Source organism: Solenopsis invicta, chromosome 5 (genome assembly GCF_016802725.1).
Source record: "Solenopsis invicta isolate M01_SB chromosome 5, UNIL_Sinv_3.0, whole genome shotgun sequence".
Lineage (NCBI taxonomy): Eukaryota > Metazoa > Arthropoda > Insecta > Hymenoptera > Formicidae > Solenopsis > Solenopsis invicta.
The window spans coordinates 1,466,607-1,485,352 of NC_052668.1; the positions used below are offsets into that span (position 1 = coordinate 1,466,607).

The window sequence follows — 18,746 nt, forward strand, 5'->3', positions numbered from 1 at the left end:
CGAATACAACTCAAGAAATTTAGTACTTATTTTGTACTATTTTTTTTTGTACCAAAAAAAATTTTGTACATCGTGTCATTCACGCAAAAATCGTAGCGCTGCCAACTTCATTAAGCTAGCAGAACAAAAAAAAATATATATATATACATGTATATATATATGTATATATATATATAAAATACAACGTATATAGTTAGCGTTGAATTTGTACTAATTTGTACCACCCAAAAATAAATAAATCAAAAAAATCAAAATATTTTCATTAACTCTTTAAAACATGTTTAAGAGGATGCTACAGTGACCGAAGAACTTCCTCGACGTCGGCATTGCAGATTATTTTTCGAGGGAGACCAGGCTATCGCTTTTTGTCCAACGCATAGATCTGTCTTTGTTTTTCAATTATTTCGCCATCTGCGAAAAGACCTATCAACTACAGTCACTACTCTGCTTGCCATTGTTTACGTGCGCTAAGCAAAATTTGTACACGTACAGCTGTTTACATGTTAAACTTTTTTGTTAGGCTTTTGACTGGAATGACACAGTCAGTGTTGTTCGTTAGAGTTTTCCAAAGTGCAGCCTGGTCTCATTTCATACATACGAGCTACAGAACGTTAGTAAATGACAAAAGTTAACCTCGGTTGACAGATCCACAAGCCGGAAATAAATAAATTTTTAACTTTTTGTTCGATTTTCTCGTAAAATTTACCAGCCCACACTTTGTTTTGGTGCGTACTTTTATTCTGTAAAAGGATTTTGTGATCTGTAGAGCCAATTCAAAAATTAATGAACACTGTAATGTGTCGGTAATTCCCGTCACTATAGCATCCTCTTAAATCATGTTTATTAAATTGAAAGCCAGTTTAATAATAAATGATGTTAACTTGCATCTGAATGTGAGAACCTTTTTCTCTCTAAAAAACTCTAAAGAATTTGTTGTGAAAAATAACACCTCAGCCAGGGTTTGAACTTGGGACTTTTTAAATTTCTGGTACATATGTAACCAACTCAACCACCGAGGCTAATCTAAAGGCGCGGTCGCGACTCGCGCCTATGTAGAAGCGAGTTCCAAGCATGCAAGATTATCAGATCTCAGTAACGGCTGAACCGATCAAGTTCTGAGTAGTCTCAAACGATAACTTGGCCCCGACTTGTATAATAAAAGTGTTTTTCTTTTTTCTCTCCGTGCCCTACGAGCGGAGACATCGCGACGCAAAGTCCAAGTCTCGATTTTTACATTTAAGAAACGTCATCGTCGCCAAGATTTTCTTGTCCAGTACATATTTTCGACACAAAGAGGCGTTCGCTACTATATTATATTAGCTATATTCAATTAATCATGTCATGTACCTTCATCTAACCTGAATAGTAATTATCACCTAACGCAACTGACCATTCCGTCACGGCGATTTCGGTGGAGCGAACAATCCTTTAATCCGTTTTTCGCCCGGTTAAGAATAATCAGTACAAACTTACCGTTTCAAAAAAAAGGTAAAAAAAGGCACCAAGTGTGCGCGCGCCTAAAAACCTTTATTTTTTTCTGCAAAACTCAAGTGATACTATCTCTGTGTTAATTAAAAAACTTACTATGGCAGCCCATGTCGTAATATCTTAAACTTTAATACTACTGTGTTCAAAAAGTAAGGTAAATTTTGTTATAAAATGAAAAATCTTTATTTATTCATCCAAATCAATTTCATCCCCTTCGAAGTATTCCCTCTCCGATATAATGCACTTATGCCAACGTTTTTTCCATTCCTCGAAGCATGCCAAAAAGTCGTTTCCCGGTATAGCCTTCAAAGCGCGCAGCGATTCATGTTGAATCTCTTCAATAGATTCAAAGCGGTATCCCCGGAGCGGTCTTTTGAGTTTGGGAAATAGCCAAAAGTCACACGGAAGTCAGGTGAATAAGGCGGTTGCGGAACGATATGAGTGGAATTTTTGGCGAAAAACTCACGAAGAATCAATACCGTGTGAGACGGCGCATTATTGTGATGCAAAAACTAGGAGTTGTCTTTCCATAAATCCGGCCTCTTCTTGCGAATAGCTTCACGCAAATAGCTTCACGACGCATAACACTCAAATAATATTCCTTGTTGACAGTTTGGCCCGGCGGAAGGAACTCATAATGCACAACATCACGATAGTCGAAGAAAACTGTCAACATAACCTTGATTTTTGAGCGACTTTGGCGCGATTTTTTTGGTCTTGCCTCGCCTTTAGCACGATATTCACTCGATTGGTCGGTTGTTTCCGGATCATAAGCATAGATCCAGGTCTCATCTCCCATAATAATGCGTTCGTAGACGTCCTGATAGTCAGAAATCATCTCTTCACAAACTTTAACGCGACGCTCTTTTTCGAGGAAATTGAGTGTTTTTGGCACCAAACGAGATTTGACTTTTCTAAGACCCAAATGATCCTTCAAAATTGTTTGAACTGATCCAATTGAAATGCCAACCATATCGACAAGGTCTCTAATTGTCAATCGACGATTTTCGAGCACCAATTCCTTGATTTTCTTTACGTGTTGCTCATCAGTTGACGTTAATGGTGGTCCGGAGCGTTCCAAGTCATCAGCACGTTCTCTGCCTTCTTTGAAGTCTTTGTACCACTTATAAACATTTTTCTGCGACATAGTCGATTCACCGAAGCCCCTCTGCAACATTCTGCACGTTTCCGCAGCCGAAATTTCATTCCGCAAACAAAATTTAATAGCACTTCTTTGCTCAGCAAAATCAGACATTGTAAAAATCGCCAAAATCACTTTTAGTCGTTTAGAAAACACAAGCGTAACTATATGATTAATGATGAAATTTGGCACAGATGTCACTAACAGTAGTACCAACATAAAAATAAAACAGTTTACTCAAATCGATTAGCGCGCGAAGTTTAAATTAAAAATTCACTTTACTTTTTGAACACAGTAGTATACCTTTGTGAATTACAATATTACATTTTATTCCATTTTTTTTTCTTACAGTTTTGCTAAGTTAAAATCATGTTTTTTATTACAAAAAAAATACAAATTACTTGACACTGCAAAACGCGTGATCAGTATAAAATTACTTTTTCAAAAAAAGGTAAAGAAAGGCATCAAGTATGCGTGTACGTGCACTTTATCTTTATTTTTCTTCTAAACCCAAGTGATACTATTTTTCTATTTTAACAGAAAAAATTTTCTATGCTAATTTAATTCTACAAAATCCAAGTAGTACTTTGTATTTTATATTTTCATTAAAAAATTTTCCTATTCTAACCCAATTGGTATGTATTTGATTCCATAAAACCTAAGTGATAGTGTAAATCGTCTTATTACAGAAAAAAATATATATACATATTGCTTAACACTACAAAACGCGTGATATCAGTACAAAATTACCTTTTCAAAAAAAAGCTTTAAAAAAGCGCCTATCTGTGTTGCGCGCAACTTATCTTGTGTGTGTAAGCTGGCACATCATTTGGTGGAAAATCACTAAACATTGACAGTTCTGAGTTTATTTTCAATAGTTCTACAGTTCCTGATAGATAAAACAAATAGTTCTGGCCTTTAAAGCGAAAAAAACGCATAGGACAAAGTGAGGTGCCAGGTTCACGCAGCACCTCACTTTGTCCTACGACATTTTCCAGACCGAATTCTTGTAGGATTTTAAAAGATCTATAGTTCTAGATGAGTTCTAGAAAGAGTTCCAGCGTTTAACATAGTTTTTTTATTTTTTTTATTTTTTTTTTATAAAACATTAATGTTATAATATTATAAAATAGAGTTCCGTGTACAAAAAAATATTTTTCCTACAGTTCTAAAGATATTGAAGCGCGTTCCGAAGAGTTCCGGGCGATTCCGATATTAGTTAATTAACAAAAAATTAATAACACCAGAAAAAGTCGATTTTCCGCACATATAGGTGAGGTGCTGGACTTTTTCGAAGAGTTCTGTGTACGAAAAAATATTTTTCCTACAGTTCTCAACATATTAAAGCGCGTGCCGAAGAGTTCCGGGCGATTCCGATATTAGTTAATTAACAAAAAATTAATAACACCCGAAAAAGTCGATTTTCCGCACATATAGGTGAGGTGCTGGACTTTTTCGAAGAGTTCTGTGTACGAAAAAATATTTTTCCTACAGTTCTCAACATATTAAAGCGCGTGCCGAAGAGTTCCGGGCGATTCCGATATTAGTTAATTAACAAAAAATTAATAACTCTCGAAAAAGCTGATTTTCCGCACATATAGGTGAGGTGCTGGACTTTTTCGAAGAGTTCTGTGTACGAAAAAATATTTTTTCTACAGTTCTCAACATATTGAAGCGCGTGCCGAAGAGTTCCGGGCGATTCCGATATTAGTTAATTAACAAAAAATTAATAACTCCTGAAAAAGCCGATTTTTCGCACATATAGGTGAGGTGCTGGACTTTTTCGAAGAGTTCTGTGTACGAAAAAATATTTGTTCTACAGTTCTCAACATATTGAAGCGCGTGCCGAAGAGTTCCGGGCGATTCCGATATTAGTTAATTAACAAAAAATTAATAACACCCGAAAAAGTCGATTTTCCGCACATATAGGTGAGGTGCTGGACTTTTTCGAAGAGTTCTGTGTACGAAAAAATATTTTTCCTACAGTTCTAAACATATTGAAGCGCGTTCCGAAGAGTTCCGGGCGATTCCGATATTAGTTAATTAACAAAAAATTAATAACACCCGAAAAAGTCGATTTTCCGCACATATAGGTGAGGTGCTGGACTTTTTCGAAGAGTTCTGTGTACGAAAAAATATTTTTTCTACAGTTCTCAACATATTGAAGCGCGTGCCGAAGAGTTCCGGGCGATTCCGATATTAGTTAATTAACAAAAAATTAATAACACCCGAAAAAGTCGATTTTCCGCACATATAGGTGAGGTGCTGGACTTTTTCGAAGAGTTCTGTGTACGAAAAAATATTTTTTCTACAGTTCTCAACATATTGAAGCGCGTGCCGAAGAGTTCCGGGCGATTCCGATATTAGTTAATTAACAAAAAATTAATAACTCCTGAAAAAGCCGATTTTTCGCACATATAGGTGAGGTGCTGGACTTTTTCGAAGAGTTCTGTGTACGAAAAAATATTTGTTCTACAGTTCTCAACATATTGAAGCGCGTGCCGAAGAGTTCCGGGCGATTCCGATATTAGTTAAATAACAAAAAATTAATAACACCCGAAAAAGTCGATTTTCCGCACATATAGGTGAGGTGCTGGACTTTTTCGAAGAGTTCTGTGTACGAAAAAATATTTTTCCTACAGTTCTAAACATATTGAAGCGCGTTCCGAAGAGTTCCGGGCGATTCCGATATTAGTTAATTAACAAAAAATTAATAACACCCGAAAAAGTCGATTTTCCGCACATATAGGTGAGGTGCTGGACTTTTTCGAAGAGTTCTGTGTACGAAAAAATATTTTTTCTACAGTTCTCAACATATTGAAGCGCGTGCCGAAGAGTTCCGGGCGATTCCGATATTAGTTAATTAACAAAAAATTAATAAATCCCGAAAAAGCCGATTTTCCGCACATATAGGTGAGGTGCTGGACTTTTTCGAAGAGTTCTGTGTACGAAAAAATATTTTTTCTACAGTTCTCAACATATTGAAGCGCGTGCCGAAGAGTTCCGGGCGATTCCGATATTAGTTAATTAACAAAAAATTAATAACACCCGAAAAAGTCGATTTTCCGCACATATAGGTGAGGTGCTGGACTTTTTCGAAGAGTTCTGTGTACGAAAAAATATTTTTCCTACAGTTCTAAACATATTGAAGCGCGTTCCGAAGAGTTCCGGGCGATTCCGATATTAGTTAATTAACAAAAAATTAATAACACCCGAAAAAGTCGATTTTCCGCACATATAGGTGAGGTGCTGGACTTTTTCGAAGAGTTCTGTGTACGAAAAAATATTTTTTCTACAGTTCTCAACATATTGAAGCGCGTGCCGAAGAGTTCCGGGCGATTCCGATATTAGTTAATTAACAAAAAATTAATAAATCCCGAAAAAGCCGATTTTCCGCACATATAGGTGAGGTGCTGGACTTTTTCGAAGAGTTCTGTGTACGAAAAAATATTTTTCCTACAGTTCTCAACATATTAAAGCGCGTGCCGAAGAGTTCCGGGCGATTCCGATATTAGTTAATTAACAAAAAATTAATAACTCCCGAAAAAGTCGATTTTCCGCACATATAGGTGAGGTGCTGGACTTTTTCGAAGAGTTCTGTGTACGAAAAAATATTTTTCCTACAGTTCTCAACATATTAAAGCGCGTGCCGAAGAGTTCCGGGCGATTCCGATATTAGTTAATTAACAAAAAATTAATAACTCCCGAAAAAGTCGATTTTCCGCACATATAGGTGAGGTGCTGGACTTTTTCGAAGAGTTCTGTGTACGAAAAAATATTTTTCCTACAGTTCTCAACATATTAAAGCGCGTGCCGAAGAGTTCCGGGCGATTCCGATATTAGTTAATTAACAAAAAATTAATAACTCTCGAAAAAGCTGATTTTCCGCACATATAGGTGAGGTGCTGGACTTTTTCGAAGAGTTCTGTGTACGAAAAAATATTTTTTCTACAGTTCTCAACATATTGAAGCGCGTGCCGAAGAGTTCCGGGCGATTCCGATATTAGTTAATTAACAAAAAATTAATAACTCCTGAAAAAGCCGATTTTTCGCACATATAGGTGAGGTGCTGGACTTTTTCGAAGAGTTCTGTGTACGAAAAAATATTTTTTCTACAGTTCTCAACATATTGAAGCGCGTGCCGAAGAGTTCCGGGCGATTCCGATATTAGTTAATTAACAAAAAATTAATAACACCCGAAAAAGTCGATTTTCCGCACATATAGGTGAGGTGCTGGACTTTTTCGAAGAGTTCTGTGTACGAAAAAATATTTTTCCTACAGTTCTAAACATATTGAAGCGCGTTCCGAAGAGTTCCGGGCGATTCCGATATTAGTTAATTAACAAAAAATTAATAACACCCGAAAAAGTCGATTTTCCGCACATATAGGTGAGGTGCTGGACTTTTTCGAAGAGTTCTGTGTACGAAAAAATATTTTTTCTACAGTTCTCAACATATTGAAGCGCGTGCCGAAGAGTTCCGGGCGATTCCGATATTAGTTAATTAACAAAAAATTAATAACTCCCGAAAAAGCCGATTTTCCGCACATATAGGTGAGGTGCTGGACTTTTTCGAAGAGTTCTGTGTACGAAAAAATATTTTTCCTACAGTTCTCAACATATTAAAGCGCGTGCCGAAGAGTTCCGGGCGATTCCGATATTAGTTAATTAACAAAAAATTAATAACTCCCGAAAAAGTCGATTTTCCGCACATATAGGTGAGGTGCTGGACTTTTTCGAAGAGTTCTGTGTACGAAAAAATATTTTTCCTACAGTTCTCAACATATTGAAGCGCGTGCCGAAGAGTTCCGGGCGATTCCGATATTAGTTAATTAACAAAAAATTAATAACTCCCGAAAAAGCTGATTTTCCGCACATATAGGTGAGGTGCTGGACTTTTTCGAAGAGTTCTGTGTACGAAAAAATATTTTTTCTACAGTTCTCAACATATTGAAGCGCGTGCCGAAGAGTTCCGGGCGATTCCGATATTAGTTAATTAACAAAAAATTAATAACTCCTGAAAAAGCCGATTTTCCGCACATATAGGTGAGGTGCTGGACTTTTTCGAAGAGTTCTGTGTACGAAAAAATATTTTTTCTACAGTTCTCAACATATTGAAGCGCGTGCCGAAGAGTTCCGGGCGATTCCGATATTAGTTAATTAACAAAAAATTAATAACACCCGAAAAAGTCGATTTTCCGCACATATAGGTGAGGTGCTGGACTTTTTCGAAGAGTTCTGTGTACGAAAAAATATTTTTCCTACAGTTCTAAACATATTGAAGCGCGTTCCGAAGAGTTCCGGGCGATTCCGATATTAGTTAATTAACAAAAAATTAATAACACCCGAAAAAGTCGATTTTCCGCACATATAGGTGAGGTGCTGGACTTTTTCGAAGAGTTCTGTGTACGAAAAAATATTTTTTCTACAGTTCTCAACATATTAAAGCGCGTGCCGAAGAGTTCCGGGCGATTCCGATATTAGTTAATTAACAAAAAATTAATAAATCCCGAAATAGCCGATTTTCCGCACATATAGGTGAGGTGCTGGACTTTTTCGAAGAGTTCTGTGTACGAAAAAATATTTTTCCTACAGTTCTCAACATATTAAAGCGCGTGCCGAAGAGTTCCGGGCGATTCCGATATTAGTTAATTAACAAAAAATTAATAACTCCCGAAAAAGTCGATTTTCCGCACATATAGGTGAGGTGCTGGACTTTTTCGAAGAGTTCTGTGTACGAAAAAATATTTTTCCTACAGTTCTCAACATATTAAGCGCGTGCCGAAGAGTTCCGGGCGATTCCGATATTAGTTAATTAACAAAAAATTAATAACTCTCGAAAAAGCTGATTTTCCGCACATATAGGTGAGGTGCTGGACTTTTTCGAAGAGTTCTGTGTACGAAAAAATATTTTTTCTACAGTTCTCAACATATTGAAGCGCGTGCCGAAGAGTTCCGGGCGATTCCGATATTAGTTAATTAACAAAAAATTAATAACTCCCGAAAAAGTCGATTTTCCGCACATATAGGTGAGGTGCTGGACTTTTTCGAAGAGTTCTGTGTACGAAAAAATATTTTTTCTACAGTTCTCAACATATTGAAGCGCGTGCCGAAGAGTTCCGGGCGATTCCGATATTAGTTAATTAACAAAAAATTAATAACACCCGAAAAAGTCGATTTTCCGCACATATAGGTGAGGTGCTGGACTTTTTCGAAGAGTTCTGTGTACGAAAAAATATTTTTCCTACAGTTCTCAACATATTGAAGCGCGTGCCGAAGAGTTCCGGGCGATTCCGATATTAGTTAATTAACAAAAAATTAATAACATCCCGAAAAAGCCGATTTTCCGCACATATAGGTGAGGTGCTGGACTTTTTCGAAGAGTTCTGTGTACGAAAAAATATTTTTCCTACAGTTCTCAACATATTAAAGCGCGTGCCGAAGAGTTCCGGGCGATTCCGATATTAGTTAATTAACAAAAAATTAATAACTCCCGAAAAAGTCGATTTTCCGCACATATAGGTGAGGTGCTGGACTTTTTCGAAGAGTTCTGTGTACGAAAAAATATTTTTTCTACAGTTCTCAACATATTGAAGCGCGTGCCGAAGAGTTCCGGGCGATTCCGATATTAGTTAATTAACAAAAAATTAATAACTCCCGAAAAAGTCGATTTTCCGCACATATAGGTGAGGTGCTGGACTTTTTCGAAGAGTTCTGTGTACGAAAAAATATTTTTCCTACAGTTCTCAACATATTAAAACGCGTTCCGAAGAGTTCCGGTCGATTGCATAATTTATTAGTTAATAATAAATTGTTAACTCCCGCCAAACACGTATTCTGTCATATATGGGTGAAACGCTGGTCTTTATTCGAGAGTTCTGTGTACAAAAAAATATTTTTCCAATAGTTCTTAACGTAACAAAGCGCCTTCCGAAGAGTTCCGGTCGATTGCATAATTTATTAGTTAATAATAAATTGTTAACTCCCGCCAAACACGTATTTTGTCATATATGGGTGAGACGCTGGTCTTTATTCGAGAGTTCCGTGTACAAAAAAATATTTTTCCAATAGTTCTTAACGTAACAAAGCGCCTTCCGAAGAGTTCCGGTCGATTGCATAATTTATTAGTTAATAATAAATTGTTAACTCCCGCCAAACACGTATTTTGCCATATATGGGTGAGACGCTGGTCTTTATTCGAGAGTTCCGTGTACAAAAAAATATTTTTCCAATAGTTCTTAACGTAACAAAGCGCCTTCCGAAGAGTTCCGGTCGATTGCATAATTTATTAGTTAATAATATTTATTAGTTAATAATAAATTATGCAATCGACCGGAACTCTTCGGAAGGCGCTTTGTTACGTTAAGAACTATTGGAAAAATATTTTTTTGTACACGGAACTCTCGAATAAAGACCAGCGTCTCAACCATATATGACAAAATACGTGTTTGGCGGGAGTTAACAATTTATTATTAACTAATAAATTATGCAATCGACCGGAACTCTTCGGAAGGCGCTTTGTTACGTTAAGAACTATTGGAAAAATATTTTTTTGTACACGGAACTCTCGAATAAAGACCAGCGTCTCACCCATATATGACAAAATACGTGTTTGGCGGGAGTTAACAATTTATTATTAACTAATAAATTATGCACTCGACCGGAACTCTTCGGAAGGCGCTTTGTTACGTTAAGAACTATTGGAAAAATATTTTTTTGTACACGGAACTCTCGAATAAAGACTAGCGTCTCAACCATATATGACAAAATACGTGTTTGGCGGGAGTTAACAATTTATTATTAACTAATAAATGATGCAATCGCCCGGAACTCTTCGGCACGCGCTTCAATATGTTGAGAACTGTAGAAAAAATATTTTTTCGTACACAGAACTCTTCGAAAAAGTCCAGCACCTCACCTATATGTGCGGAAAATCGACTTTTTCGGGTGTTATTAATTTTTTGTTAATTAACTAATATCGGAATCGCCCGGAACTCTTCGGCACGCGCTTCAATATGTTGAGAACTGTAGGAAAAATATTTTTTCGTACACAGAACTCTTCGAAAAAGTCCAGCACCTCACCTATATGTGCGGAAAATCGGCTTTTTCGGGAGTTATTAATTTTTTGTTAATTAACTAATATCGGAATCGCCCGGAACTCTTCGGCACGCGCTTCAATATGTTGAGAACTGTAGAAAAAATATTTTTTCGTACACAGAACTCTTCGAAAAAGTCCAGCACCTCACCTATATGTGCGGAAAATCAGCTTTTTCGAGAGTTATTAATTTTTTGTTAATTAACTAATATCGGAATCGCCCGGAACTCTTCGGAACGCGCTTTAATATGTTGAGAACTGTAGGAAAAATATTTTTTCGTACACAGAACTCTTCGAAAAAGTCCAGCACCTCACCTATATGTGCGGAAAATCGACTTTTTCGGGAGTTATTAATTTTTTGTTAATTAACTAATATCGGAATCGCCCGGAACTCTTCGGCACGCGCTTCAATATGTTGAGAACTGTAGAAAAAATATTTTTTCGTACACAGAACTCTTCGAAAAAGTCCAGCACCTCACCTATATGTGCGGAAAATCGAGCTTTTTCGGGAGTTATTAATTTTTTGTTAATTAACTAATATCGGAATCGCCCGGAACTCTTCGGCACGCGCTTTAATATGTTGAGAACTGTAGGAAAAATATTTTTTCGTACACAGAACTCTTCGAAAAAGTCCAGCACCTCACCTATATGTGCGGAAAATCGACTTTTTCGGGTGTTATTAATTTTTTGTTAATTAACTAATATCGGAATCGCCCGGAACTCTTCGGCACGCGCTTTAATATGTTGAGAACTGTAGGAAAAATATTTTTTCGTACACAGAACTCTTCGAAAAAGTCCAGCACCTCACCTATATGTGCGGAAAATCGACTTTTTCGGGAGTTATTAATTTTTTGTTAATTAACTAATATCGGAATCGCCCGGAACTCTTCGGCACGCGCTTTAATATGTTGAGAACTGTAGGAAAAATATTTTTTCGTACACAGAACTCTTCGAAAAAGTCCAGCACCTCACCTATATGTGCGGAAAATCGGCTTTTTCGGGAGTTATTAATTTTTTGTTAATTAACTAATATCGGAATCGCCCGGAACTCTTCGGCACGCGCTTCAATATGTTGAGAACTGTAGAAAAAATATTTTTTCGTACACAGAACTCTTCGAAAAAGTCCAGCACCTCACCTATATGTGCGGAAAATCGACTTTTTCGGGTGTTATTAATTTTTTGTTAATTAACTAATATCGGAATCGCCCGGAACTCTTCGGAACGCGCTTCAATATGTTTAGAACTGTAGGAAAAATATTTTTTCGTACACAGAACTCTTCGAAAAAGTCCAGCACCTCACCTATATGTGCGGAAAATCGACTTTTTCGGGTGTTATTAATTTTTTGTTAATTAACTAATATCGGAATCGCCCGGAACTCTTCGGCACGCGCTTCAATATGTTGAGAACTGTAGAAAAAATATTTTTTCGTACACAGAACTCTTCGAAAAAGTCCAGCACCTCACCTATATGTGCGGAAAATCGACTTTTTCGGGTGTTATTAATTTTTTGTTAATTAACTAATATCGGAATCGCCCGGAACTCTTCGGAACGCGCTTCAATATGTTTAGAACTGTAGGAAAAATATTTTTTCGTACACAGAACTCTTCGAAAAAGTCCAGCACCTCACCTATATGTGCGGAAAATCGACTTTTTCGGGTGTTATTAATTTTTTGTTAATTAACTAATATCGGAATCGCCCGGAACTCTTCGGCACGCGCTTCAATATGTTGAGAACTGTAGAACAAATATTTTTTCGTACACAGAACTCTTCGAAAAAGTCCAGCACCTCACCTATATGTGCGAAAAATCGGCTTTTTCAGGAGTTATTAATTTTTTGTTAATTAACTAATATCGGAATCGCCCGGAACTCTTCGGCACGCGCTTCAATATGTTGAGAACTGTAGAAAAAATATTTTTTCGTACACAGAACTCTTCGAAAAAGTCCAGCACCTCACCTATATGTGCGGAAAATCGAGCTTTTTCGAGAGTTATTAATTTTTTGTTAATTAACTAATATCGGAATCGCCCGGAACTCTTCGGCACGCGCTTTAATATGTTGAGAACTGTAGGAAAAATATTTTTTCGTACACAGAACTCTTCGAAAAAGTCCAGCACCTCACCTATATGTGCGGAAAATCGACTTTTTCGGGAGTTATTAATTTTTTGTTAATTAACTAATATCGGAATCGCCCGGAACTCTTCGGCACGCGCTTTAATATGTTGAGAACTGTAGGAAAAATATTTTTTCGTACACGGAACTCTTCGAAAAAGACCAGTACCTCACCTATATGTGCGGAAAATCGACTTTTTCGGGAGTTATTAATTTTTTGTTAATTAACTAATATCGGAATCGCCCGGAACTCTTCGGAACGCGCTTCAATATGTTGAGAACTGTAGGAAAAATATTTTTTCGTACACGGAACTCTTCGAAAAAGACCAGTACCTCACCTATATGTGCGGAAAATCGAGCTTTTTCGGGAGTTATTAATTTTTTGTTAATTAACTAATATCGGAATCGCCCGGAACTCTTCGGAACGCGCTTTAATATGTTGAGAACTGTAGGAAAAATATTTTTTTGTACACGGAACTCTATTATATAATATTATAACATAAATGTTTTATAATAATTAAAAAAAAATAAATAAATAAACTATGTTAAACGCTGGAACTCTTTCTAGAACTCATCTAGAACTATAGATCTTTTAAAATCCTACAAGAATTCGGTCTGGAAAATGTCGTAGGACAAACTGAGGTGCTGCGTGAACCTGGCACCTCACTTTGTCCTATGCGTTTTTTTCGCTTTAAAGGCCAGAACTATTTGTTTTATCTATCAGGAACTGTAGAACTATTGAAAATAAACCCAGAACTGTCAATGTTTAGTGATTTTCCACCAAATAATGTGCCAGCTTCACACACACTTTCTGTACAAAACCTAATTGCTACTATCTCTGTATTGTCATTGAAAATCTTCCAATCCAAGTGGTATTTAATTTAAAATAAATAATATATTAAAATTTTGTAATCTAATTTAACCTAAATAATTTATATTTTAACAGAATCTTAATTTTTTTTAATAAAATTCAAGTGGTATCTTAAGTTTAACTTACGATTAGAATTACTTAAATGTTAAAGAAACTAAAACTTATTTCGCAAATTTCTTTTATAACGCATATTTTACAAGTGTTACATTTATTGCATTATTTCTTATGTCTTTTCTGCTTTTTCTATCTAGCAGCGCCATGTTTTTGTACATCAAAAATTTTTTATTTCAATAAAATTTTCTCATTTTGTACCGTTTCCTCTTTAATCTTTTAAATTAAATGTTATATATTCCATTGAAACTTGTTAAAATTAAATACAACCACTTGGGTTAAAATTAAAAGATTTTTTAATGGAAATACAAAAATAGTATACTTTGATTGTTTAAAAGATTTTTTGGAAAAATGCATTTAGGTTGAATTAAATTACACAATATTTAAAAAAATACTTCTTGGGTTAGAATAAAATTTTTTAATAAGAATTAAAGATGCTATCACTTGAATTTTGAAAATATGAAGATTTTTTAATGACAATACAGAGATAATACCACGTGGATTTTGTATAAAAGTTGAAGATACTATCAGTTGGGTTAGAATAGGAATGTTTTTCAAATAAAATACAAATACTACTACTTTAATTTTGTAAAAAAAGTATATTCTTTTTATAATAGGCGCACTTTAAAAGATTTCACATTTTTTTTTAAATAAATGTATATCATTTTTATTAGATTACACAATTTCAAGATAAGTTGCGCTCAACACAAATAAGCGCTTTTTTTTACCTTTTTTGCAAAGGTAATTTTGTACTGTGTGATATTCCTTGCAACGATGGACAATGAATAAAACCTCTGATAAGTTGACAGAACTAAATCAGCAGAATCAAATACAACTTATCAGAAAATTATTTCGTAATGGAATATTTCTTTTTCTATTTTTTTAGAATTTAATTAATCAAATTAAACTAAATTTATCTTTTTATTTATTACCGATTATGTACTTTTTCGTACCACCAGAGGAAATTTTGTACCCCATGTTATTTAAAAAAAATCATGATCCTGCCAACATAGAATAAACACAACTAAATCAAAATTATTAAAAAATGATAAATAACGATAGATTCTATTAGTACAGAATTTGTACTAATTTATACCACCCAAAAAACTTAAAAATATTACCATTTACCCCTTAAAACAACCCCTACTTCCTAATAGAACATTTCTATATAATTATTAGAATCTATATTTAATTATCCAAAATACATGCTGACATCCGCTCAAACGGTGATTAAAGAGACACTATCGTTTCAAAGACTAAAAATAAAAAGTATCTTAATGAATGTTTATAATACATAATCGGTAGAAAATAAAAAGATAAAGTTCAATTTGATTAATTAAATTCTGAAAAAATCAAAAGAGAAATGTCTTATTATGAAATAGAGGTTGTTTTAAGGAGTTAATGGACATATTTTAATTTGTTTTGAGTGGTATGTACAAATTAGTACAAATTCAGCGCTAATTATACAGGGTATCCCGATATAAGTGGCCACCCCGCTTTATTTCGTAAACTAGCAGAGACCCAATAAATATAATATCAAATTAAATGGTTTAAACTAAACTTTATTGTGAGCACAGTGGTTACTTAAAGAAATTATCTATGTTAAAGAACGAAGAGACATGCACAACTTTTGCATGGTAAAGTAAATATTTTTATATGATAAAAGTTGTAGCGTTTTTTTTTTTAATGAATACAGTAATGTATGATTTATCAAAATTATTTTACAAATTATAGAAGTTTATGTCAATTTATAGTTTCGCGGGCGACTAATATCATTGCAGTTTCGCCCCTGCGGTGTGACTAACTTCCGACTCCCATTTTGGCGATTAACGTATAACATGTTGATATTTGATTATAATATTTGGTGTAATAATTTTATAAACCTGTAGATTTTCATATTCTTATTACTTACATTTTACGTACATCAAATATTATAACCAGATGTCAACACGTTACACGTCAATCGCCAAAACGGGAGTCAAAAATTAGCCACACCGCAGGGGCGAAACTGAAATGGTATTAGTCGCCCGCAAAACTTTAAACCGACATAACTTCTATAATTTGTAAAATAATTTTGATAAATCATACATTACTGTATTCATTAAAAAAAACGCTACAACTATTATCATATAAAAATATTCACTTTACCATGGAAAAGTTGTGCATGTCTCTTCGTTCTTTAACATAAATAATTTCTGCAAGTAACCACTGTGCTCACAATAAAGTTTAGTTCAAACCATTTAATTTGATGTTATATTTATTGAGTCTATCTCTCTTAGTTTATGAGATAAAACAGGGTGGCCACTTATCCTGGACACCCTGTATACGTCGTATTTTTTATTTATATATTTTTTTTAGTCCTGCTAGCTTAATATAAAGTTGACAGTGCCACAATTTTTTCATAAATGACACAGGGTACAAAATTATTTTTTTTTGGTACAAAATAGTACAAAATAAGTACTAAATTTTCTGATAAGTTGCATTCAACTCTGCTGATTTGGCCCTGTCAACTTATCAGAGGTCTTATTCATTGTCTATTATTGCAAAGAATATCACATCAACCTCGGTGGTTGAGTTGACTAAGACATATGTATCGGAAATTTAAAAAATCCTAAGTTCAAACCCTGGCTGAGGAGATGTTATTTTTCACAACAAATTCTTTAGAGTTTTTTAGAGAGAAAAGGATTCTCACATTCAGATGCGAGTTAACATCATTTATTAATAAACTAACTTTCAATTTAATAAATATAATATTACTATATAATTCTTATTCAACTTAGAGCTGTATTACAACCAAAAATTTATTCAGTTTTGTAAATTTGAAAAGGTATATAAAATCACACTAAATATCAGCACTAAGATCGAGCTGTGACCATTAAGGCATTTATATTGTTTTCCCATTATCAGTCAAAGTTCTCTAATTTAATATGACTTATAATGCAAATTTCCTGAAAATTATGTTTTATAATTCTGACATAGCTAGTGTCTCTATAAGTGTCTCTATACTACAATATTATTTACAATACTATTATTCCTGAAATATCATTTAATATTAATAAAAAGTGATTATGTGTTCACTCCTGATGATATTCAATGAATATTATATGAAAAATAAATAATATTATTTGATATTACTTTTATTAATGAATAAAAGTAATATCAAATAATATTATTTATTTTTCTCTCACACTTTTATAGAGAGATCAAATCATCTCATGTCGTACGGTGGGAAATTTACTATGGGTTGGTTAGCCATGAGTGACATCTCCCTTCCCCCCACAAAACTAATAATGTCCCAATTTCGAATTTATGTTTGCTGATGATGATCCCAAAAAAAGGTCAAAATGTACAAATCTGATAAAATAAACAAAGAATTTTGAAATCGTTGAATTGTTTTTGTGCATGCCATCAACCACTCTGACTCTTATTAGCCCTTGTTTTATGGTTTTTTGTTTTTAAATCTCGAGAGTCTAACTTAAGTATTTTGATAATATTATTTACTTCAATATTTTTAATTACCAAAAATATTATAACTTTTAAATATAATAATTATAAAGTTTATGAATATTTTATGCATAATAGTTCACATTAATTTTTTAATAAAAATAATATAAGTAAACCATTTTCATAATATTTCACAGATATTGAAACAATATACTACAAATATTATATAAAAGACATGTAACATTAAAATAATATTCTTATAATATTAAAAAATATTATATTTTCGGAATCTTATTTTTATATTATTTTAATTTTTAATAATATTCGTATAACATTCTAAGATATTGTAGCATTTATAGGGACAATATAAGTGGCGATTGCTTATTATAGAAAGACCACATTTTGTTATCTGGAAATTTGCCTTCAGATCGTCAACTTCAATCATTAATATCAACTCCAAAATTATCAGCAATCATCACCGTCAAATTACAAAGTGCAACGCAATTATTGCCCGAAATTGCTCTGATACCAAACAACAAACGTATCACTCGTTCCAGTTTCAACCAAACGCGAATAAATCCCTTATTAAGGTTAAGGTCTCGCTCTCAGGAAGAAATAGCAATGTGACGTACCGATGTCGTATGCCATTACGTTTGACATTTTGCAGTATATTTTCCTCGAGCCGAGTGTATCGCGCGACCAACATCTCCATTCTTCCTCCCGGCTAAAAAGAATCACTTCTCATATCATCAGCATGAGACACCGCACCCACCATCAACGCGCTTTGTTCACGCACTTTGAACCACTTTAAACAGGAAAGTAGATCGCGAGAGATTACGCAGCAGCAGAAAGACAAATCGGATATCGGATACGTTATCTGTCGTAACTTGACGCCGCTCTATTTGATAACTGACACACGTGTTTGTTTAAAACTGAAAAAGATAGTAGACCTAAGGCTTGTTTTCTATTCCTGCACTAGACTGCACTGGAACGTTCCTTCTTGTTTTCACTAACTTTCACATATATATCTATTTCACTTTAAATGTATGTACACCCAAGGACTTTGATTCTGTCCATGGGGAAATTTTTCAAACTAAGATGTCACCACTTTCTACATACTCGCAGTTCATGATTAATGAAACGACTAAAGCTTATTGGTCGTTACGTTAATCATGAACTGTAAGTATGTAGAATTTTCCAAACTTCTCAGTTTGGAAAATTTCCCCATGGACAGAATCAAAGTCTTTGGGTGTACATACACCCAAGGGGGTCAATCATGAAACTTTTTCCCTAAGGCGAAAACGTGAAAAGTGAAAAATTTCTCCATTAACTTCAATGGTAAAGATTTTCACTTTTCACGTTTCCGCTATAGGGAAAAAGTTTCATGATCGACCCCAAGGACTTTGATTCTGTCCATGGGGAAATTTTCCAAACTGAGAAGTCGCTATCTTTCTACATACTTACAGTTCATAATTAACGTAACGAC

General features: G+C 34.5%; 1 protein-coding gene across 2 annotated transcripts in view; it reads right to left on the reverse strand.

The window, feature by feature from the left end:
- Positions 1-18,259, reverse strand: part of LOC105200707 (dolichol kinase) — a 62,293-nt gene extending 44,034 nt beyond the window's left edge. Inside the window, exon 1 of one of the 2 annotated variants that reach the window (XM_039449067.1) lies at positions 1,968-2,976. In XM_039449067.1, coding sequence (XP_039305001.1) covers positions 1,968-2,848 — 881 coding nt within the window. In that variant the 5' untranslated portion in view covers positions 2,849-2,976. Of the gene's footprint in view, positions 1-1,967; positions 2,977-17,892 lie in introns of those variants that run through there. The other variant, XM_039449068.1, reaches the window with a different exon arrangement.
- Positions 18,260-18,746: the final 487 nt, after the last annotated feature.